General features: G+C 38.0%; 2 protein-coding genes across 2 annotated transcripts in view; both read right to left on the reverse strand.

Annotated features, from left to right (window-relative positions):
• The window catches only part of LOC306992573 (uncharacterized protein), an 868,003-nt gene that overhangs the window by 443,024 nt on the left and 400,183 nt on the right, over positions 1-24,796 (reverse strand). The gene's annotated exons all lie outside the window — the stretch shown is intronic.
• LOC306988076 (uncharacterized protein) lies at positions 12,419-18,890 on the reverse strand (the record flags this gene model as incomplete). Its single annotated transcript, XM_079592791.1, has 8 exons — positions 12,419-14,433; positions 14,550-14,698; positions 15,531-15,702; positions 16,839-17,087; positions 17,269-17,449; positions 18,185-18,261; positions 18,405-18,582; positions 18,675-18,890. The coding sequence occupies 8 exons, from the start codon at positions 18,888-18,890 to the stop codon at positions 14,111-14,113; spliced, it is 1,545 nt and encodes a 514-aa protein (XP_079448917.1). The 3' UTR covers positions 12,419-14,110.

The raw sequence follows: 24,796 nt of genomic DNA on the forward strand, positions 1-24,796 counted from the left end.
ACCAATACACAATTATTTTAATAGAGAATTAGCAGAATTGATGGATTTACATACCTTCAGTATTTTTGGCTGCCATTTCTCTCCTCCTACATGCTCTTGCAATGGGATCTTTATTGGTGAAGAGCATGTAGCATTCCCTATGGAAGCCCACATTAACTGGCACATCTTGGTCTTTCCAGGTTTCTGTTAAATTGAAGGTTGCTATGGCTTTTTCAGCTATTAAACTCTCAGCAGTGTTGAGGTTAACCCATTTCTGGGCACACTGAACAAATGATGTCCAACTTGTTTGAGAAAATAAGGTTATTGGGCTTTTTGCCTTAGAAGCAACATGTATACAGCACTTCATATTGTTGCACACCGGCTGTCAATCTACTCCCGCTTTGTTGTTATGCAATCTATGTAAATTTCTATGTATGTCACGGGTGATCAATAACGTTAGAGGTCTTCTGACGGTAAGTGCACAATGTATAGTATAGCTCGTGTAGACAAAAAGTATATAAAGACTATTTTAATCGCAGGATTTCGTTATAAAGAGAGCAAAGTTACTGTATCAAATATGTTGGTTGTCAGGGAGACGTGACAGGTTGTCAAGGAGACGGGTGATTTGTTTACGTTTTCTGGCGCTACGATTTAGTAGTCCTACAAATTTGCCCGTTTAAAAATGTAAGAGTTTAAATCGATATCTTCATAAAATGTGAACACATTAACGTTGGAAACAATGATTACACTACTTATAAGAATTTTTACATGCCATCTGTAAACAAATCACTTAGCTCCTTGGCAGGGATCAGTGAAATTCACAATTTCGGGGTCCGGCCCACGGCCTAACTGTGTCGAATGCAACATTTAAGTCCAAGAGTACCAATGCTACCGAGTCTCCAGAGTCAGTGGCTAAAAAAAATGTCATTAAGCACTTTAAAAAGAGCCGTTTCAGTGGAGTGAAATTTTTTGAAGCCTGATTGAAATATATGTCTCCAATTTTGTAGTTGGCCAAGAAACTTTGGAGCTGACACAAAACTACTTTATCTAAAATTTTTGTTAAGAATGGGAGATTATAAATAGGTCTAAAATTTGATAGATCAGAGGAATCCAAGTTAGGCCTCTTAAAGGGTAAGTTCGGTATTTTACACTTAAAGCCCTGTTTACAGATCGTTTCTGATGAAATAGAACGGTTAAGATTAAAATTTGGACACATGCTGCTGTCCCGAGAATTTTAGGTTTATCCCCCTCCCCTCCCTGTTGGAAAGCATCTTTTGCAGCGATTTTTGTGTGAGCATATCAGTGAACACCCCTGACCACTCGGTGAGTTTCACGTCTTTGTAAACGAAAGTTTAATGTGTTTTTAGGAAGGAATCTTCCAGTGCACATAGACTGCCATTGTGTAGGTGGGGGGGCGGGGGAGAAGCAAAATAAACCTAAAATTCTCGGGACAGCAGCATGTGTCCAAATTTTTATCTTAACCGTTCTATTTCATCGGAAACGATCTGAAAACAGGGCTTTAAGTGTAAAATACCGAACTTACCCTTTAAGGCCTCTCAAGTTAGTCACTGAGGCATGTTTCAGATACTGAGGAACGACTCCTAACTCAAGGCATTTGTTTATCAAATTTAAGAGTATCGGACCCATTACATTAAACACTTGTTTAAATAACCGTGCAGGGGTCGTATCTAGTGGTGAACCCGTTGGTTTGAGTTGCTTCACAGTGTCATTCAAAAATGACGTTGAGATAGGTGTGAACTTACTAAGCACACCGTGTATTTTAAATGCCCTGCAGGATCACCAGCAGTCAAATTAATGTTATGTCTAATTCCAGATATCTTATCTATGAAAAACTGGCAGAACCGCTCACACATGGCCACTGACTCAGTCGGGTGGATAGACACAACTGGATTTAGTACAGCATTAATAATGGTGAAAATAATTCTAGGGTTATTGTGATTCTTGTCTATAAGAGTATACAATAATCTGATTTGGCCACTCTCAACTATTTGGCCTCTCTTCTCTATTCTACATGCTTGTCTCAGTGTCCGAGTAGTATTATTCACCCATGGCTCAGGGATTGATTTTTTATATTTAGTCCTCAATGGAGCAACATCATCTAAAATTGTACTGCAAAGAGAATTACAATTATTATTAATTATTATTAATGCATATTACTAGGATCACTTAAACAATAAAAAAATTATGAACTTTACAAAACGATAGACAATTGTAGTTTAAGGTCACGCAAAACCTATATACATCTTTTTTTAAATAATACATTAAACCTGCTGAGAAATGAGGAGCTTGAACTAAAATGAGCAGTTTGACACGCTCATGCCCGGGAAACTCATGAATATTAATTTAGGCTCCGCCCACTGCCTATATTCTACAAGTGTGCAGAATAGGATTTGTGCACCTGCAATGAAGAATTTGAGAATGTGTATCTGTTGTGTTGTGTTTGTGGGAGAGAAAAAAAAGACTACAAGTTTGCAACTCTTAAAACATGTCTCTATGTGACTTCAAATTCACATGTGTGGCTATTGTCTACAACTACAAGTTCCACTGCCACAGGCGTTCAGTTGATTTGCACCAAAAATACCTTCATAGTATACTGTCTTTCAAAATTAAATAAAAAGATATCATATTTTTAAGCTAATCTAGTAAATGCTTCTTGATTTAGGATGTTTTAAGTATTTGGACTGGAAACAAGAAAACAAAGTAAGAAAGGCATTTTTGCAGTTTGTGCACAATGTGTGTTTGTGCACGTGCTCTATAGTTATTCACAAACTCAAGATCAAAGCCTGAGTTGACAGAAAGTTGATGATCAATGTCATCATGGTACCAACCAAGCCTGTTTGGACTGATTTGGTTTTGTCAACTTGAATCTACTGTAACCCTGAGTTTGTTCAACTATCATGATACAGACCCCTGATGCAATTCGTTGAGGCTCCAGTTGATCTTTGCTGAAGTTTTGTTGGTGAGAGAGATGTCACACTCTGAATGAATCAGTCAATGAGGAATTGTACTTTCTTAGGGAACGTTTACGCAAGATCCTTAAACTTCTAGCAAGGTAATTTGCATTTGAAATTTGATTGGGTGATACAGGGAAAACTTTCACGATTCTAACAACACTAAAATGCATCAAAGTGTCACATACAGTATATGTCATGTTGACCTGACTGGCTTCAAGGTAGTGTGTGACGTCAGAAACACCAGTGATTTCAAACCGTGTTTTTGAGACTGTCTTTGGTTCACTGCAGTTTTAAGGAGAAAATTATGGAGGCAAAAAAGTCTCAAATAAAATTCACACAAAAAACATAAATTCATACACGCATAGACAATTTCACATGCATGAAACCTAATTATCTGATTCAGTGGTATACTTCATTTCTCACAGATAGAGTTCAAAGAGTCAGGGTGAATAAAACCGTGTCGTCTGAAATCATTACAAATGTCGGAGTACCGCAAGGTTGTGTTAGTTTTGCCATACTTTTTACATTATATACCGACGATTGTCGAACGGACATGTTAAATCATTATATTTTGAAGTACTGTGATGATAATATCTCTGTTGAATGACTTAGATAGTCCTGAGGTTCATCAACACGGTGTAAGTAAATTGATTGAGTGGTGTGAGAATAACGCTCTTATCATTAACACGAGTAAAACTGAGGAGATTGTATTTGGGTCAAAGGCAGATATAGTGCCTGTCTTTATTCATAAGGAGGAAATTAGACTGGTCAAGACATGTAAGTATTTGGGAGTGACCATAGACGATGTTATCCTGGAAAGATCACATTGAGACTCTATGTAAAAAGACAAAGCAGAGAATCTATTTTCTTCGCCGTCTTAGGTCTTTTGGAGTAAGGCGGCAGATTCTTCTGTTGTTTTTTAGGTCTGTGATACTGAGTTTACTGCAATACTGCAATTCTAGTTGGTATAAAAGTCTGTCTGTCATGTTAAAAACAAAGGTGTTTAATCAATTAAAAATCTGCTCAAAGATAGTAGGTCAGCCGCTTGACAAGATTTATGACTCAACTTATCACAATAACATTCTCAGGGTGGCTAACAATATAGTTTCTAATCCCATGCATATTTTGCACAAAGAGTTCGAACTACTACCGTCAAAGCGGAGGTATAGAGTTCCCAAATTTAATAAGGTGAAGCTAAAACACTCTTTTGTGCATCAGGCAATCGTAGCGCTGAACAAAAAAACCTAATCTGAGATCAAGAGTATTGGGTTGGTGGGGCCGATGGATAAATGTTGTAATGATTGTATAACTGTGTGGCTTGGGTGAATGTTAATGTTGAATGTTTGTTAAATGTTGTGGTAAACATGGATACTTTCATGTAAAAAAAACTTCAGACTTCAGTCTGACAATAAAGTATAAAGTAAGTAAGTAATTATACTACAGGGCCGTTGAATGCTTGAATCTGATTGGTTGACGAACGTTCTGAGGTGTGCAATTATTTTCAGGGAACCGCACGGCTAAAGTAGTAACAAGTTTTATGACACTTTATGACTTTATAAGTTATAAATAATAAGTTATAATTAAACTTGATTGATTACTAAGATTATATTATCTTTGTTGTTGCACTTTTTTGTCTAAATAATGCATGGGGATTTGTTTTTACTTCTCTTTAATATGAACTGGAAGTCACATTATATTATTTATTATGAAGTATATATTTTTGTTGTTTTTATAAATTAGATATGTAATTTTTGCTATTTGTGTATGTCGCATTTACAATATAATATTTGCCTGCATTACAATGGCTGAATCTCACATCATATTTAGTAAATATTCTTATGGTAGGTGATTTGTTCCAAAAAAAGCTTTTTTTTTAATGCTGGTTGAAAGTCTATCAATAGTATTTATATGTGTATATCCTCTGTGGAAGGTGTAGGACCATTCTCAACAATGTTAACATAAAAAAACAAAAAACAAAAAACAACCAACAAGGGTTGTCCCAAGTGTAATTTATACTTGTGTTTTCATAAGTGTTAGGACATTTCCACCTCAGGGAACAAATAATCTTTTAAAAACCTCTAAATGCACTTTGACTGGAGAAACCTGAGAATGATTTGAGTTCCTGAAAAATAGTTACATGCGCTGTTTATTCTTATTTAAACAAATTTAGGCTGTGAGAGATATATACACAGAGAGTGACCAGATTGAGGGCATGATGAACTGAGAGTATGAGAACAATTTACAAAAAATATCAACACAATGTAAAGAATAATTTTGTCCTATGTTGGGCTACGATCTCAGGCAAGATGGCGCCAGTGTGTCAGGCATGCCGTCAGCCGTTCCACCTGTCCTATGTGTTTCTGTTGTGTTTACTGTTTCTAACACTTGTACATACCGTCAACACTCTGTTGTTGTATGAAACTCTGCTAGAACTGAGCATCCTTTCCTCTCGGATATCCCGTCATACCTACGCCGCTCTCCTGTTCTACCGTCTCGACGAAAAAGGTACCGACGCCGGGGGAAGCGCAGCGGTTGTCTCGTGAGGCTGAGGGCGGTGCTTGTACGCCCCGATCGAGGTGGAAATAGAGCCATTCCGCGCCTGTGTGTCGCTCAACGCTCTCTGGACCCTGTTGCCTCCTGTCTGGTTACGGTGGCGGGTTCCGATGTGGCCTTCCAGCCCCGCGGCCCCTGCTCTCCCTGTCTCCGCTGGCGCGGAGTGAATCTGGAGTATCTGCGGCCTCTGTGTCGCGCTTCCTCGGCAGCTGTTCGCCCTGACCCTCCGGCTCCGGCCAGGTTTGGCCTGGTTAACGCCAGGTCACTTGGAAATAAAATCATGCCTGAAACTGTGTATAATGATACTGAGGCTTTGAACTCTTGGTTTCACGACACCTGTCAGTCTGCTATTGACATAGCGGCTCCATTAAAAATCAGACGGAAAAAAACTAAGTCAGAGCCCTGGCTGAATGAATCCACCCGTGCTTCCAGACAGCAGTGTTGAAGAGCTGAGAGACAGTGGAAAAAGGACAAATTACAAGTGTCTTTTCAAATATTGAAGGATCGTTGGCGCCATTACCAATCTATTGTAAAAGAGGCTAAAATAAACTATTTTTCGGATATTGTCCTGTTAAATTCCAGTAAGCCTCGTGTTTTGTTTAAAGTTATTAACTCTGCTCTGAATCCACCACAGACTGTAGCAATTGATGCTTCCCTGGCTGTGTGTGAAAAATTTCTTTATTGATAAAGTATTTTCTGCCAGAGCACTCATTTCACCCCCTGGTTTCGATCCTTCAGTGTTTGTCCCCTGTGCTGCTGTTTTGGACATTTTTGAACCTGTGACTCTGCCTTTTGTGCAGGAGATTGTTGGTCATTTGAAGCCTTCAGGTTCGCCGGGTGATATTATTCCTCCTCGACTTTTTAAAGAGGTTTTCCCGACTATTGAACCATTGTTTACTGCAGTTATTAATAGCAGTCTGTCTACGGGAGTGGTTCCTGTTAATTTTAAACATGCCGTTGTGCAGCCCTTGTTAAAAAACCTGGGCTGGATCCTACTGTTTTGGGTAATTTTAGGCCTACAGTATTTCCAAATTGCCTTTCCTTTCTAAAATTTTGGAAAAGATTGTCTATTCCCAGCTCATGGACTTTATAAATGAACATAATATTATTGAGATTTTCCAATCCGGTTTTAAAACACTACACAGCACTGAATCAGCACTTTTAAGAGTTTTTAATGACATTTTTTTAGCTACTGACTTGGGTCACTGTGTTGTCCTTGTACTTTTAGATCTGACTGCTGCTTTTGATACGGTGGATCATGAAATCCTGATTACTCGCTTGGAGCAGTGGGTGGGCATTAGTGGCACAGTGTTAGAATGGTTCAGGTCCTATTTGTCCCAGCGAACTTTCTTTGTTGGCCTTGCAGACTCTGTTTCTTCGACTGCTCCCCTGTCACATGGGGTGCCACAGGGTTTTGTGCTTGGCCCTCTCTTTAGGCCCAATCCCAATTCTACCCCTTTCCCCTTCGTCTACCCCTAACCCTTCGCCTTCCCCTTGACCCTTGAAACAGAGTGGCAAGGTGTAGGGGTGAAAATATTCCCCTAAGAAATGGGACACCACTACTACACCGTTACACGTCACAGGAGATGCGCCGATGTTTATCACAAACTTCCAAGATGCACAGGACTTGTTTTCTGTGGTGTTGTATTGACACGTTGGAGGTACAGACCTATGTTTGTCCTATTTTGACCTATTTATTTATTTACTGTGTGAAACTGTGTGAAATACGACATTGTGTGGCGTTCATGTGCGTTCAACTCATAAATACGATCTTTACGAGATGACTTGAACGCACCAATAGCTTGTGTGCTTTGTTCGGGGGAGAAGAGATTTTTTTACAAACGTTTCTTTGAAGGAACTGACCGTAAATATGAACACAAGATTGAATATAACATAAAGCAAATCATTATTTGTCGTTAAAATACTTATTAAAGTCAACAATTCTTACATTTCTGGTCTAATTTTTTGCTTGGGCAGCCATTTTGCGTCTGTAGCAGTGACACTTCTCATACCCCTTCGTTTGAAGTGTGGTCCCGAAAAATCTTCGTTTGAAGGGCTATCTGGCCCTTCCCCTCCAACCAAAAGAGAATCGAGACAGCCCTACCCCTTCACGTGCACGAGCAAAACAGAGGGGAAGGGGTAAGTGAAGGGGTAAGGGGTAGAATTGGGATTGGCCTATTCTCCCTCTATCTGCTCCCTCTCGGTTCAATTATCAGGAAGCATGGTATTTATTTTCATTGCTATGCAGATGACAGTCAGATCTATGTCCCTCTCAGAAAGTCTGACTCCTATTGTGTTAAGCCTTTGCTAGAGTGTTTACATGACATTAAGGCCTGGATGTCTCTTAATTTTTTTAATTTTAATGAAAAAAAGACAGAAGTCATGGTCTTTAGTGGTAGTGGCACTTCTGAGACGCCCCTGGTTGATCTGGGTTCTTTAGCACAGTATCACAAGAAAATTATTACGAACCTGGGGGTAAAGGTGGACACTGACCTTAAGTTTGATAACCAGATTAAAGCCGTGGTGAAGTCTAGCTTTTTCCAGTTAAGGCAGCTGGCAAAAATCAAACCAGTCCTTCTAAGACAGCACTTCGAGACAGTAATTCACGCCTTTGTGACCACTCGGTTGGATTACTGCAATGCACTTTATTCGGGGGCGAGTGGGTCCTCCATTGCTCATCTTCAACTGGTTCAAAATGCTGCTGCTCGTCTCTTAACTGGCACAAGAAAATATGAGCATATTTCACATATTTTAGCTTCACTCCATTGCCTGCCTGTTCATTTTAGGATTAATTTTAAACTCCTTTTATTTGCTTTTAAAGCCTTGAATGGCCTTGCCCCACCGTACCTCGCCGAGTTACTGCATCCCTATATTCCCAGCCGCTCTCTCAGGTCTGCTGACCAGCTGCTCCTGACAGTGCCTAGAACTAGGCTAAAACTTAGAGGAGAACGAGCTTTTGCTGTTGCCGCTCCAAAACTTTGGAATGTATTGCCACTAGACATCCCTGGTGAAAAAAAAATGTGTTAAGTATACTTGAAGCCAGACTAATTATTAGTATACTTCAAGTGTATTAATGATTAGTTAACTTAAAGTGTGCTATTTTGAAACAACTAATTTTGTACTAAGTATATTTTAGTAGTAATTAAGTTGTAGTAAAGCATAACTTTAAATGTATTTAGTGTACTTTTGTGTACTAAATTGGAACAACTTTAAGTATATTTAGTATACTTTAAGTATATGCCTGTGTAGGGACTAGTTACATACTTGATTAGTGTATTAAAGTGTACTTTATTTGTGTTACAAGTACATTACAAATTAATTACAAGTGTCTTCGAAACATACAAGAAATATACCATAAATGTATTAAAAATATATAATAAGTATACTTGCAGCAACACTAATTATAAGTATACTTCAAGTGTGTTAAGGATTAGTTAACTTTAAGTGTGCTATTTTGAAACAACTAATTTTGTACTAAGTATATTTTAGTTGTATTTAAATTGTAGTAAAGCATAACTTTAAGTGTATTTAGTGTACTTTTGTGTGCTAAATTGGAACAACTTCAAGTATACTTAGTATACTTTAAGTATATGCCTGTGTAGGGACTAGTTACATACTTGATTAGTGATAATAAAAAGTGTACTGTATCTGTGTTACAAGTACATTACAAAATCATTACGAGCAATATACAAGTCTATTATGTTTGAGTAAAAATGATATTCTCCGTAATACCTTTGGCTTAATCCAAATACTACAAATAGCACACTTTGTCTTCAATAACAAATGCACATTAAAAAGTGTATTTAAGCATATATTTATTACAAATGTACTTATAGTGCACTTGTAACCCATTAATAGGATAACACCATAAAATAAAAGGAGGAAAAATATCTACTTAGGGTCTGAGCTCACCAAATACTTATAATCACAACTTAAAGTATATGAAGTCCCGGGTTCGGGGTGTCACACCTTGCATTAAAAAAAATATATTAAAAAAATATAATGCGTGTCTGCACTTATTTAAACTAACTGGTGTCTAAAATCCTAACTAGACAGATAAATAAAATAAAATACAAATTATTGAACCAAAGGAATGAAATAAAATATGAAATATGAATTAATGAATAATAATGAAATTAATGAATGAAACAATCAGTTCACTGAACAGTAACTGTATTCACTAAAATCTCACTTCGCTGTTCACTTCATAGGCATGCATCACTTTGTACACATCACATGAGATATCTATACCATTCATCAATGACAATCAAATAAAATGAAAATAAAAAAATAAAATTCAACCTTGTAAGTGTGATGAAGTCTGTGATGTCAAGTGCAATGCAATTCAGTTCAGTGTGATGGACTCAGTTCAGTGTGATGGACTCAGTTCAGTTCGTGCGAATATGACTCAGTTCAGTTCATTTGGATAGAAGTGTAATTGACTCAGTTAAATTTGTGTAGATGGAAATGTAATTGACTCAGTTCAATTCAGTTCGTTTGAAGGTGAATGCCTACAGACTTTGCAGGGATGAACGATGAACAAATCGAATCTTTTTCCTCATGAAAGAGTCGCCAAGATGACTCGATTCTTCCACATCGGAATCCAGCGCGTTTCTCCCTCACTGCGCGAATCCAACACGACCACGGAGCGTTGAAACAAGCCAACTAATGCAATAAAACAGTTCAGACATCAAATCAGAAGAATATTGACGACGATGGATAAGATAAACGACATGTGGCTCACATATCTCTCTGTTCATCAATGAGCTGGCGCGAATGTGACGTCAGCACCCATCACGAAATGCATATAACATTCATAACTTTTAAACTTAATACAATATTCCCATAACATAATGTGTAAAAAGGTTTAACAAGTATACTAATACAGCATACACACTTTACATGTGTTGTATTGCCCAGTTTATACTCGATTACGAACAGCATGAACCATCCACATTTTCTTATATGAACAAACACAAACTTAAACATTATTTATGAAAATATGAAACTATTGTGACTTACCTAATGCAATAAAACAGTTCAGACATCAAATCAGAAAAATATTGACGACGATGGATAAGATAAACGACAGCCACACATGTGGCTCACATATCTCTCTGTTCAACGAGCTGGCGCGAATGTGACGTCAGCACCCATCGACGCAATTCTTTATTAGTTTCGGCCCTCAGCAAAAACAAAATAATAAATGAAATAAATTATAATAAAACATATGTCTGAACATTTCATGCATTAGGCAAGGAAAAATATAAAATAAAATAAAAATAAAAAATCATACATGAAAATACATGAAAACACAGCCTCAATTAATTGGGTGGGTTACACACTTGTTAGAAATATATTAAAAGTATGCTTGTTTTCAGCATATTTCTTAAAAGTGTATTTAAGCATATATTTATTACCAATGTACTTATAGTGCACTTGTTAGAAATATATTAAAAGTATGCTTGTTTTCAGCATATTTCTTAAAAGTGTATTTAAGCATATATTTATTACCAATGTACTTATAGTGCACTTGTTAGAAATATATTAAAAGTATGCTTGTTTTCAGCATATTTCTTAAAAGTGTATTTAAGCATATATTTATTACCAATGTACTTATATTGCACTTGTTAGAAATATATTAAAAGTATGCTTGCTTTTAAATATATTTTTAAAAAATATACTAAAGTACTAATATTTTAAAGTGTGTTAAAAGTTGTATTATAAAAATAGATAAAAAGCATGATGCTAATATAATTTTAATATATTTAAAGATAGTATACTTTTTTTAGTATATTTACAATGTACTATTGAAAAAGTCAATATATTTCAAATACAATAAAGTATACTTTTTTTTCACTAGGGATCAGACAAGCTTCTTCACTCTCTCATTTTAAATCTCTGCTAAAAACCCATCTTTTTACTTTGGCTTTTAACAGCAGTTAATCGTGTTTGATGTGACTTAAGTGAGTTGCATGGCAGTACATTTTTTATATATTTTTGATTTATGTATTTTTATCTTATTTTATTACTTTTATCTTATTGTGCTTGTTGTATTTTATTATTTTTAGCCTATTGTGTTTTTATTGTTGTGTTGTACAGCACTTTGGAAACCTTGTGTTTATTTAAATGGTGATATATAAATAAAGTGGATTGGATTGGATATGTTGTCTCAAATTTAAATCCCCTCTTAAGTTATAACCCCCAACCCTATCTGTGAATAGTTGTTGTATGTTTCCAGGCAACTTTTTATTTATTCCTTTATAGATTAATTGTGCAGTCTTAAACAGATCATTAAACTTTAGAGTGTGCAATTTTAAATACAGTAAATTGGTATGCTCACGGTATCCTACTTTATTTATTATCCTAATTGCTCTTTTTTTGTATTTTGCTTAATGTTTGTATAATGGTTTTGTAGGTGTTGCCCCATACTTCAATACAATAATTTAAGACAACACAAGTGAACAATACAAAATATAAAGTGCTTTTTTACTCAATACATGCTCAACTTTCCCAATTACTCTGCGCTACTTTTGTTCTAACATGTTTGATATGGGGTTTCCAACAGATTTTGTAATCCAGAATCACACCCAAAAATGTTTTTTCGTACACTCTTTCTATTTTAACATTATTAATCATTACTTTTACTTGTGTGTCAGTTTTATGATTACCACACAGCATAAGTTTGGTTTTATCTAAATTTATTGATAATTTATTTAAATAAAGAGACAAAGACTGATGAAATAGATCAGTGTGTGTTTGATTAAAGCTACAGCGGCAGGAGAGCTGAAGCTGTCGAAACCAGAGAGTCATGACAAACAACACAAAGTGTGAACACCACAAAATAATAAACATAACATCAATAAAAACCTAATACGCAGCCCAATCGCTTTTTAATACTGCGAAAACAATTATATTCTCTTCCTAAATAAGGAGAGTTTCAGAAACAACGTACAATATATTTATAAAGGAAAACGCTGTGTGGAGTGAAACAAAAAACATGTTCAAAAGGAAAGGAAACACTGATGCATTATTCATATTATTGTACTTTAATTGAGAATGGCACTGTAGTGTATACTGTATATTTATTGCATCTCAGCTTTAAACCACATTATGCGGCTTTCAGACACAAACCTAGAGGTTTACACCGTACCACACAAACCTTACTTTTACTGCCAGACGAGTCTGAATACAAACAACCAATGTGAAAATGTATGTCTAATTATGCAGATATAGAATAATGATTTCCAAAAACACATCTGGTGGCTTTTTGGGAGGTTTAGTCTAAAGATAATCTGTGACAAGTCTCGAGAAAAATAGGTAAAAGTTGTAAGAGTAGAAACCACATTAAGGGTATTGATGAATGAGAATATATGATAGTGTATGAATATGAACGTATAGAAATATGATAGGCTTATTTATTGTGTGAAATCTCTGATATGTGTTTTTAAGTGTTTTTCCTCATTTTTTTTTGGCCAAAGAACGAGTACAAGTTTTTCTTGAGATCATGTGAGAGCAAATGAGGAGCGGTAACCACAATATCTCAGTTAAAGTGAACCTTTCACACGTTCTGTCACTATAAGACACATCTCCTGTCTTCTGTCTGTCACTAACCTCATCTATATTCTATAAACCCATAACGTTTTTACATTACCTTATATGTATAACACAAGCAGAAACAAGTTTATGTGTAAGTCATTCACACATCCATGATCCACATGTAAACTAGAGTGTGTGTTTGGAAAATTGGACTGGACTGATAGCTCAGATTGACCGGCGTTTTTCATCGAGCCACAGAACTGAGCTCTGGAAACTCATCCGGACAGGATTTTATTACTTTATTTAATATAAGGATTTTTCTGGTTTATTAAATGTCAGCATATGCATGAGCCTCAGGAAGGTCTGATGTTTTGTCCTGGTTGTACTGGGAACAGCGCCACCTGCTGCTGGCTCGTACAAATTACAACAGACATTAATAAACCTGCATGTTTTATCAGCTGAAAATAATATTTCGTAAAGATAATATTACAAAATAATGTAATATTATTTTGTTAAAAATCAACACCTACACACACTAAACACCAACACCAAACCATTATGGGTCATTCCTGGGATTTTTAGTATGTAATAACTTTTTAATGTGATGGTAAATAAAGTAAATTTTTTACTTTGGTGTGTCAATTATAGGCTAATGAATAAACATTATATATCAAATATTTTATCATTAAATAATGTATTTTTTCTATCATATTTTTACTTTGAAAATATTTAACAAAATATGCAGTGTCTATAATTGTGTAATTGTAATTGTAAGTATTTACTTGTTACATTCTTATTTAAAAGCAAGTTATTTTATAAAATTCAGACTCTAAATGATGTCCCTCAGTCTAAACTCAACCCCGTCACGCCGATAGTAATTTAGTGGCGGTTCTAGACCACAGTAACAGGGCCACTTGTGCTTTCAGGGGGCACACCTTAACATTCATCTTATATTTTCAGTATTAATTAAAGTAATTTTTCACCATAACATGCATCACTGCAATCTGTTTACACTTGGCCACTTCATGCGTGTTCTGTGATCGGATAGCTAAGACCAGGTGTAGCTAAATGCCCTCCGAAACGCATTCGAGACGGATTTGAGCTGGCGCTGGGGTTTCCTGGGCCGTCGGTACGTGTCGAGACTCCAGCCTGTGTGGTGATGAGGGTTCGCCGTGAGTTTCCAGATGATCAGGGCAGATATGTTGGTGTCCTACCAGCTGATGATTATATCTGGACACCAGGGTGGAGATGACCTCCTCCTCGCCTGGCCGCTCGTACTCCGCACACAGGTCTGGTGGTGTGGGTATCTTCAGCACCGCATCCATGTATGGAGCAGGGTCAACCAAAACATGCTCAAATATTAGGTCCTGCAGGTCATCTAGGTACTCTGTGCAATAAAACAACATTTATTTGTAGATACTAAAGTATTTTACCCTAACTTTCAGGAAAACTTGCAATAACACTGTTCATTTATATTTCATTTTATAATAAAAAGTAACTTACTGAACGTTGGTGGTGTCTTCACTTGTTTGATCGTGCATTGTCCTTTCCTGGCCTTTGGAAAGTTCACTTTGAATAGTGGATGTCCTGTTGATGATGTTGCTTGTGCACGACCAGCATTTTCATTGTAATGAAGTGCAGCCAGGTATAGTCTGCAAGTGCACAACACAATTCAGGAAAACAGCCAACAGTGATGAAAAGTTATTTTAACCCTTTAGAACCGGATGTGTCGTCGCCGACACACACCAGCGAGCTGTATTCATTGTACCGTAACTCTTCAACCGTTTGCACTATCACAACCATTCAAATTGCCGCAAATGCCCTTTTCGGCAATATACGGCTAATTTCTTTCCGTCACAAAATGACTGCAGCTTTCTGGCAGAGCGGGAAGGAAGGATTTGAACTGAGAGATACAAAGCGCGGCAGGTTAGAGTGTTTTGGATTGCATAAAATAATAAATTAAATTAACAAATACATGATGAAATAAGTGGTAGACAGCAGAAGAGGCGACTGGGATGATTTTTAATGAAACTTGGGAGGCGGATGGCCGTTACTTTTTCACGTATCTTTACATGTGGTGTATGCATGTGTGTGTGTGCGTGCCTGATATGAATGGACGCATTTGTATGTGTGCGTGTATGAAAAAAAGTGTCCTAAATTAAAACTGTGCAACCCAATGTCACAAAAAAAGACTTGTATAGTTGTATTATACTTCATTTTTCAACTTTAAAGTGTTTGTTTCTTTCGTTCATGATTTTTCAGTTTTTTTCTAAATAAAAATCTGATTTTTTTTTTAAATTTCAGTTCTATTTACAAACTCACCACACACAATAATGGTCAATAACTGTAATTTGTTGAAAGCTAATATTTTTCTGAAAAAGATGACACCTTGCACATGAAGATAGCACATTGTTTTAGAATTTTACAGTAAAAAAAAATCAATTTTAGCTTCAGGTTCTAAAGGGTTAACAGCAGTTAAATTACCTGCACAACAGTCCAAGAAATGTGAACACCACATTTTTTGGGGCAAAGCGTAGAATGACGCTATGAAATGACTCCAAAGATGAAGTCTGGTGGTGTGGACTTAGTTTGGTGATGTCCTTCAAAATCCGCGTGTTTGTCATCACTTTCTCCAGCTTGTAGAAGGCCTGAGTTCCTATGAGAAATCATACACAAATTGCATTAATTACAATTAATTACAACTAATAACTTTAATTTTAGGTTATTTACACTTCGACTAACAGTACCTTTTTTGTTTTTTTTATCGTGTCGCATAGGGATGCTCATGTTGACCGTTTAACCATTAACTGAAAGTAAAAAAATTCAGTTAAACGGTTTAAAAGTAAAAAAAATATATATATATTTTTACCTTTTTTGTTGTTGTTTGTTTGCTGCATGGTAAAAAAAAAATAGTATATAGCCTATATTTGTTAACTCACTCATGGGGTGCGTCGACACGCGCAACCGCACGCGCCTAGCTGAGCAAGCTAAATAAAGCAAGTGAAAAGAAGTAGCCGACTGTGTGGGACCATTTCGACAGAAAGGGCGACGAAGTTACTTGCAAAATATACTACGCGGTGTTAAAATAAAGCAGTAGTGCGAGTACAATGCAATCGGCGATCACTTGCAAAGCAAACATCCACAAGCAAACGAAAGGCGCTTTCCGAAGATGGCCACTCTAGCGATACGTTATCTCTGTATTCCCGGGACATCTGTGCCATTGGAGACCCAGACTAACCCCACATCATGTAGACATGTGACTTATTTAAAAATAAGAACTAGACAAGCTGTGGATTGAGGCCTGCTATTATTATTTGACGAAAAAACGTAGTCTGATGGGAAAAAAACCCTGTTTTTTCTTTTCTTTTTCAAAGCTTCAACCTGATTCAGTGTTTTCTTCTTGTCATCTTAATTAGTTAATTATTTTAGTTTAAAAAATATATTTGGTGTAGGCCTATTTTAGTTTTTTTATATATGTTATTTCCTTCTGTTTTTCTCTGTTGTCACTGCCAGAAATGCTGCAGGAGTGTGATCATGTGGATCCGGTTCTGGTGTTGATCTGTTCTGCTGCTGTTTGCACGTTAAAATAAACCTGTGATCATTTTTTTGTATTTTTAACGGGTCATAGACACTCGTTAATTTTATTTTTATTTTAATGCCAATTCAATATTATCATCTTATCAGTTAACGGTTAATAACAGGATAACGAGCGGCGGTTGTCGGTCGGGAAAATTTACCGAAATGAGCATCCCTAGTGTCGCACAAAAATAATATTTGTTTGCAGTATCATACCGGCAACAAGCCACTTGTTTCTGTCTCTGCTTCCCTTTGGAGGATGGAGACAAGCAGGAAAGTGTGGATCCTCATGAGTGTGTACGTTCCTGACATGGTTCAGAATCGATCTCCATTTGGCCACTCTTTCTGGTCCAGTGGCTGAAGATGATGCAGTCCAGTAAATGTGGTTTTTAATGCTTCTCTGCCATTTACGTAATTTTTCACAGCCTTTCATCTTGGAAATGTTTTCAAGTTTCCTCGTAATCCCTGTAAATACAAATATAGACACGCATTTTACTGCCGAGAGTAAATACAGTGATGTTCACAGTTTGCCAGCACTAAATATTTGTGATATGCCTATAAACTGTCACAATTTCTTTATTTTTTTATATTACACCCACTTATAAATCTATGTTATTGAATTTGTACGATTTATAATGAATAAAACCTTTTTCGATGTGCCCCACATCATAAAACTGGTTGATGTTACGTTCTCTGAGGTACTTCTGTATTTGTGGATGGCGGTCCGTCACAATACACTCCAGAGTAACACCACGAGCTTCCAACAGGGCAAGGCTCCTCTCCAATCCTTCTTTCTCCATGTGGCAGCTTCCTCCCACTTCGTTACTCTGAAATAGACAAGTAGGGAACAAAACAATCATCTTAGGCCTCATCCACACTACTGCGTTTTAGTGTAGAAACGGAGAATTAAAACGAATACGATCTCCGTCCACACCAGCGTTTTAGCTGCGTATTAGAGTTGATCTCCGTCCACATTAAAACGACTGAAAACACGGATCACGTGACCGTTCACCAACACTGGGCATGCGCGTGCCGGTGTAAAAAGGCGCATGTAGGCAGTTGTAAGATTGTAAAATGCAGAATTTACTTGCACAACAGCTGCTAGCAAAGACATCAACGTCAGTAACGCTTGTAATTCGTTATCCATGTTGCAGTCACTAACGTTACGTAGTCCAGGCTGTTTTTGTATGTTTTCTTCCCGGGGACAGGTCATGTGATGGGTGTCTGACGAATCAGGGAAGGATACGCCATGACTGATGACACCCAATCATAGATCCGAGCGTGAGCCTCTGCGTCATGTTTCTAAAGTCCTCCGTTTTGACCGTCTTCACCAAAACGCCCTCCGGAGATTCAAAACGCTAAACGGGGTCGGAGCGTTTCTAAACTTCTCCGTTTTAGGTCTTCGGTTTTGCCGTTGTAGTCTGGACGGGAGGTGCAAACGTAGCAAAAGGTCTCCGTTTCTAAACGAAAACGCAGTAGTGTGGATGGGGCCTTAGACAAACCAGAAGTTTTAAACTTCTCAAAATGTAATTTTTTGATAACTGATATTTCTTCTCTCCCACCTGAACCAGCTGTATGTCCACAACGGTGTTGGTCTGAAGGTCCATCAATGTATAGCTTCCAAACTTTGCAGAGTGGCCTTTGAAAGTAACATTACACAAAGCATTATTACCACGAGTGCGTTGAATTCAGTTGGATACTATACTACCTAGAACTACTATGCATGTTATGCTTCATGATCCGGAAAATACCTGAGCATCCTTCTTCTTTACAACTATGTACCTGGTGAGTCAGCCCTCATGTCACCTCCAACGATGACCCTTTCCCGTTCACTCAGGCAATCTAGCGTCTCATTTTGCCAGTGCGTCCACTTGTGCACTATAGCTGGCTCGACGTACAGTCGGGAATGGCGCCGAAAGGTGTCATACTTGAAAAGCTGCAGATTCATTGTAGAGCATATCTGGTGACACAAAAAGCGGCCACGATTATGTAGCACAATATTAGTTTTAACATGGTAAAGTTTTATTAAAAACTTGTTAATGTGCTTCATACCTTTTCGAATGTGCAGAATGAAGCCCCACACAGATACACTGCAGCAGAAATGTGCAGGTTCCCAGCCGGAGTGCTGCCCAGAACCGGCTGGCTGCTCCATCTGCGTGAATACTGACAGTTTTTGCAGAGTTGTTGAACTCGTATAAAAGTTCCGATGCTTTGAGAACGCACAGAGCAGCTCCGCCGGCACACCGGGCACACCTCAAACAGCTCCATAATGCAATTTTCGTATATGATGTATTTTCTGGTTTTATGTGTGCTCGATGGCGTTCAGCGACTATTGCCGTTTGTGCAAGACAAACATGAGGGTAGAAGGTAAATCTGCAGTGCACATGTTGATATAAACAAACTGCTTCTGTGTGTCGCATAGACATCGTCATCGTCTTGCTCCTCCCTCCCCGTTCTGTGATTGGTCCCCTCGCTGAGGCGAAAATCTAGTCCATGGTTTCCAGGCTGCCTAGCAGTGTGAATAAAATCACGCTGCACACAAGGCATCATGGGGAAACCCAGGCTAGGATAAAACAGTCTTGGACTGTAAAAAATAGCACGTGGGGGCAACGCAGTCTATTTTCAAACAGAAAGCATTTGCTGTTATTCTATAATGTTGCTCCCAACCTGTAAAATCGCCATTTTCACGAGGTATTTTTGACTGTGCTAAGTTACTGAGCGCATATTGCGTTTTGTAGACAGAGCTGTCTCATGCCTGTCCTGTCCTGTCCTGTCTCGTGTAGCACATGTGGTGTTTTGTGTTCCTGTCTCTGTCTCCATCCCAACCCTCCTTGTTATCTCATTATTGGTGTCATTTGCCCCACCTGTTGTTCCCTCATCACCTGCCTGATTTGTCCCTTTTATAAGTTCCTTTGTGTTTGCAGTCTGTGTCGAATCATTGTCTTGTATGTCTCCTGCTTTTCACGTGACCGTATGACATGTTTGTTTTTGAAGTTGTGGTTTTGTTTTATAGTATTACCCCCCCCCCCCCCCAATATTTTCTGTTTTGAATTTCTAAAAAGAGCTCTCAAAGGTTGATGCATTTCGCCTGCTAATGTGTTCTCTGAGCTACGATTAGTGATGTGACATTTGAACCGAGGCGTCGGAGCTTGTGTCGAGTAAAAAGGGGCGTGCCAGATGAAGCCGCGATTCGAGGCTTGTGTTGTTAACGTGAAAATCCTGTGACTCATGACAAACGAGGCCTCGGTTTGTGTGGATACGTCATCGGTTCGTTCTGAGTGTCGCTTCCAGATAAAGGGGGTTCGAAACTTGCGCTACTTGGGTGTTGTCAGGGGTAGTAGCAGCATGTGTAGTGTCAGAGTAAGAGAGTTAGCTCTCATTGTCATTATTGTGTCATATATGTTTTAGGGCTGTATATTATTGAATTATATCAGGTTAGAATAGTTATAGTAAATTGTTATTATTAATTATAGTAGCTATATTATAGGGAGTAGCTATATTATTCATATATGAATTAGATAAGATAATTTGGATTGGATTTTTGGATCTGGACTGGACTGCTTTTTGATTCGGATTGCCCTTTTTGATGTGTTTGCTTGTTGTTACTTTTCCTGGTAATGGAGCCAGCAAGGACGAGGAAATCCTCCCCTGTCTGGGCTCAACAGAAGCATCAGTATCCTCATTTATTCCCGCTGGCACTGGCATTTTTATGTTCCCCTGAATCCTCTGTTCCTTGTGAAAGGATATTTTCCAAGGCTGGAGAGGTTTTGTCCAAGAAGAGAAATTGTACTTGAAAAAAATCTGTTTCTCAATAAAAATCAATGGTAATCCTACCTTCACCCATGCACCCCAAACTGCAAACTCCTCTATATCCACAGTCCCATAAGCACAACACTGCACTAAAACTGTAACCATTCACGGCACAAAACCTCCCAGAAACAATTCTTAACTTTTCCCACCCCATATTCTGTTGCAGTTTACTTTATTACACTCCCTTCAACATAAGCACTGCACTCGTTTCACTTTTGTTGTTCATACTTGCACTATCCAAACAATTTATGAATAATTAATGAATTGTGTGTGTGACACTTGTTTCTGCACAAGTAAATTCAGTCAAAGAAAGATACATATTGAATTTTATACCCAGGCAATGGACAAATGTCTGCTCATGTACTTTTATTATTGCAAATGAAAGGTTACAGATATTACAGTGAGAAGAAAATACATAAATAAATTAAATGGGGGGGGGGGGGGGGGGGGTTAATACGGACATCATAAGTCTGCTCAGGTCATTGGTTCAGAATAACTTAATGTGTCTGCTATATCTTTGCACAGTAGCTAGGTGTCACTAGTGAGCAATAATGAATGAAGCTTCGAGTAATGAACCTTTTGGTGAAGCAATGGGCTGCGAGGTCTCAGTGGTTCAGGAAGCCTCATTTCGCCATCACTAGCTACGATTATTACTGCAAATTCTTTGCTTGGTTAAAGTTAAGTTACCATTTAGAAATTAGTTTGGCTTTCTTTTGTATTAACCCTTGACTCAGTAACGATAAGAATCTTACCAGATGCAAATAATGTTATTCGCATAATATCATGCACATAAGATGGAGAATAATTACAAAACTACTCGAAATATCCAGATCCATTATAATAATTAAAATGTAGTGGTCAATTTGTTTAGTTTCCATGCAAATAATGTAAAGCTGTTAACGAAAACCAACCAATTCCATTTTCTATTAAATGGCACTTTCTGGAGAGTTTTGTCCAAAGAATTGGAGAAATTGAGTCTTACATGATATGTGAAAAACTGCAAGTGTCACAATCACAGACTCTGTAACCTCCCTCTCCGGCCATCAGAGGGCACCCTCGCCCGAATATTGACTCTTTCACCACACTACATTTCCCAACAGCCCCAGCTCAGGCTCTAATCGCTACGCCCAGCTGTGTCTCCTTCACTAGGCTTTTTAGTTGCACTGCATGCAGCTCTCAGTGCGAAGTCTTGTTTTGCTACTGTGAACACTACTGAGCGTTTATTCCTGTGACTGCCTGTTCGTGTTGTGACCCTTCCGTTTTTGATATCTCCCTGTCTGCTGCCTGCCTAGTGATGGGCAGATCGAGGCTTCGTGAAGCAATGAAACAGTTGAACCAAATGGTTCATATTGTTTCGAGGCTTCGAATCAATCCGACACCCGTCTCCACGGTGCCACCTAGTGGTCACTTGCAGGTGTTGATCTGAAACAACCTTGACGAGCCATTAAAATTGTTGTTGTTTTTTTATTATTGTACTTTTCTAATATGTGAATCTTGTAACTAGGCTCCTCACTGTGCATAATGTTATTTTGGTCCTGCAAAATGAATATTAATAAAATAAATCAAGCCACAATGTCTCGCTTTTTTAGATATTTTTATTCAAAAATATTAATTTCTCTGCTGTGGAAGGACCTAGCCTACTTCTTTTTTTTTCAGATAATTTCTCCAGCCTTTGAAAAAATCCTCTCACAAGGGACACTTGTTGCTGGAATACAAATATATTTTTTAGCCATGACATAGGCTACTATGAGGAAAGATTACTGCCGATCTCTCTTTCCAGTAAGTTAGTGGATCATGAGTTCTGGGCAAATACGCATCGTTGATGTATTTTTTCACTTCCACTGTGGCATCAGCTGTAGCATTGTGTATCATCTGGGTTTGATGGATATGAGTATCAAAAAGTTCCCATAAACTGTCCTGTGTTTACTGGTGTTGATGTTGATGGGTCTGATGTTGACATTTCTACCCCCATCTTTATCTATGTATCTATCTATCTATTAATCTAGCTGTCTATATATATTTATATCTATGTATCTATTAATGTGTCACTATATGTATACTCTGTGTCTCTAGGTCAATGTGTTGTGTAAATTTAAATGTAAGCCTAAATATAACTAAACAAATCGCATTATAAATTCACCAAAAATTCGCTATCTCAAAATCAAACTCCTCTCACAAAAACCCACGAGGTCAATATGCGTTGATTTCACTTTTATACAGATGTGCGATCGTGTGGTCTGTTCCCGACGGTGTCAATCAAACGCTGATTCGGCGGATCACACCTGATGAAACACTTAGTGAAACACTTCGAGGCTTCGTTTGGCCATAGTCACGTGACATGGGTGTTTTGAATCACGCTTCGGATCAGTGTTTCGAATCATCTGCGCTTCGGGATCTCGCAAAGCTTCGGAACGTCTGTTTCGCGTCAGCCATCCCTACGCCTGCCTACGTTACCTCTGCTTTGTCCTCTGACTGTTTGCTGCCTGCCCTGATCCTCTGCCTGGTATTGTACTACGATTTAGCCCTGTCTTCACTGCTGTATCTGCTGGTTCTGACCCTTGCCTGTTTGACTACTCTGCTCAATAAATTAAGCTGCAAATGGATCACTCTGACTCCGATGCTTCACAACAGCCAGGTTAAGAGCTTATACTTTGCATTGTTGTATCAACAGGTATTAGGACATTTAGCATTTACATTGCTGTTAATCAGTCATCACTTGATTACACATTGTCTTACCTTGTTATGATATTAGTGACACATACATTGTGAACATTTTGTGCTTTTTAATGTTAAATTCATTAATCTAGTGCACTTTGAGATTTCAAAATTGAAAGCTCCAACCCATATTCAGTGTGCAAATAAAACAAAGAAAAATTCAAACCTCTTTTAGTTACGGTGTCTGTCTACATTACATTACTACATAATAATAGTTATAATATTAATCCCATGATAGTGTAAGTCGCGCTATTTTGGTCCAATGGGGGTTTCCAGTAGCACGGGGAAGGAAACGCGTGTTCGAGTCTCTCCAGCGTTTTAAAGGAATTTTGGTTAAATAAGACACAGGTTCTCATATGCAATTATCTCGTTTTAATCTGACTCCATGAATTAAATAAAAGTTCAATGTGCAATAAGGTTATGTTTACACTTAAATAGTTACAACATGATGTAATGAGAATTTAAATCATTTGTACCCAACATAAATGTTACCTGAGAGAGAGAGAGAAAGAGAAAGAGAGAGGGAGAGAAAGAGAAAGAGAGAGAGCGAGAGGGAGAGGGAGAGAGCCCTCTCCCCAGCTTCGCATCCAAAGACAAGAGCGTGAAGAACATTTGCCGTCCTGTTTTGTCATCTCTCCCCCGACCATCTCCCAACACCTAGGTGTGAAATATTCAAACTGACCAATCAGACCATCACAATTTCGTCCATTGTTCCCAACCTCCGGCCCACAGGCCCATATCACCGCTATGCTGGAAATGTCTTAATGAAAAGCAGTGTCTTTGTTGCATTGAAATAATCTTGGATTATTTCCAGCCTTACAATAGTAATAGCCATATATTGTAAAACAATGCACTGCAAAGCAAAACAAAACAAAAAGCAAAACAAAACAAAACGAATGGGCCGCCGATGTACGAGTTTTATGGGCTGTTAAGAAAAAAAAAAAGAAAGTATGAGATGTATTGGCCCAAAAAGAACGTCGGCTCACTGGGAATCTCCCGGTAGTCTCGATGGCATGCCTGGACGTCACACTTTAAATCCTAACTGTTGCCTTTCACCATCCACTTATTTAGCTGCTGTCGCATCAATTTACATGCCATCTCATTTTCCCTCTTTCCTTTCCTATTTTTTTTTAGCCCCCACCAGCTTTTTAGCTTTATCCATCTTTTTCGACGACAACTCGCTACTCGTGCTGCTCGCTCAGCGCTCATTAAGGCGGGGCGACACGTGTCGCTCCGCCCACCCACAATTTCATTGGTTTATAATACAGCAATCTTATTGGAGTAGACACTTGAGGCATGAGCATGCATTCCATGTACGAGTTTATGAATGATATTGGCCGTAGGCTGCATGGCATTTAGTAACAATCAATTAAATAATGTTTTTATTAACTTGATACGAGTTAAACAGTTAATACGACTTAATAAGTTAAATGAAGTTACTGTATAACAAACAATCCCTTCAAGGCAGACCGCCGTGTAATGTAGCCTATACGTGCTGGTAAATCTGGGGAACGAATTCTTCATTCGTGGCCACGATATATATACCTAGGTCTATATCAAGTGAAGTCAAGTCAAAAAAATGTGTATAGCGCTCAATTCACATCGTTTTTATAGCAGCTTTACAAAAAGTAATATAGGCCTATAAGCTT

This window comes from Phoxinus phoxinus (genome assembly GCF_949152265.1).
Source record: "Phoxinus phoxinus genome assembly, chromosome: 2".
Lineage (NCBI taxonomy): Eukaryota > Metazoa > Chordata > Actinopteri > Cypriniformes > Leuciscidae > Phoxinus > Phoxinus phoxinus.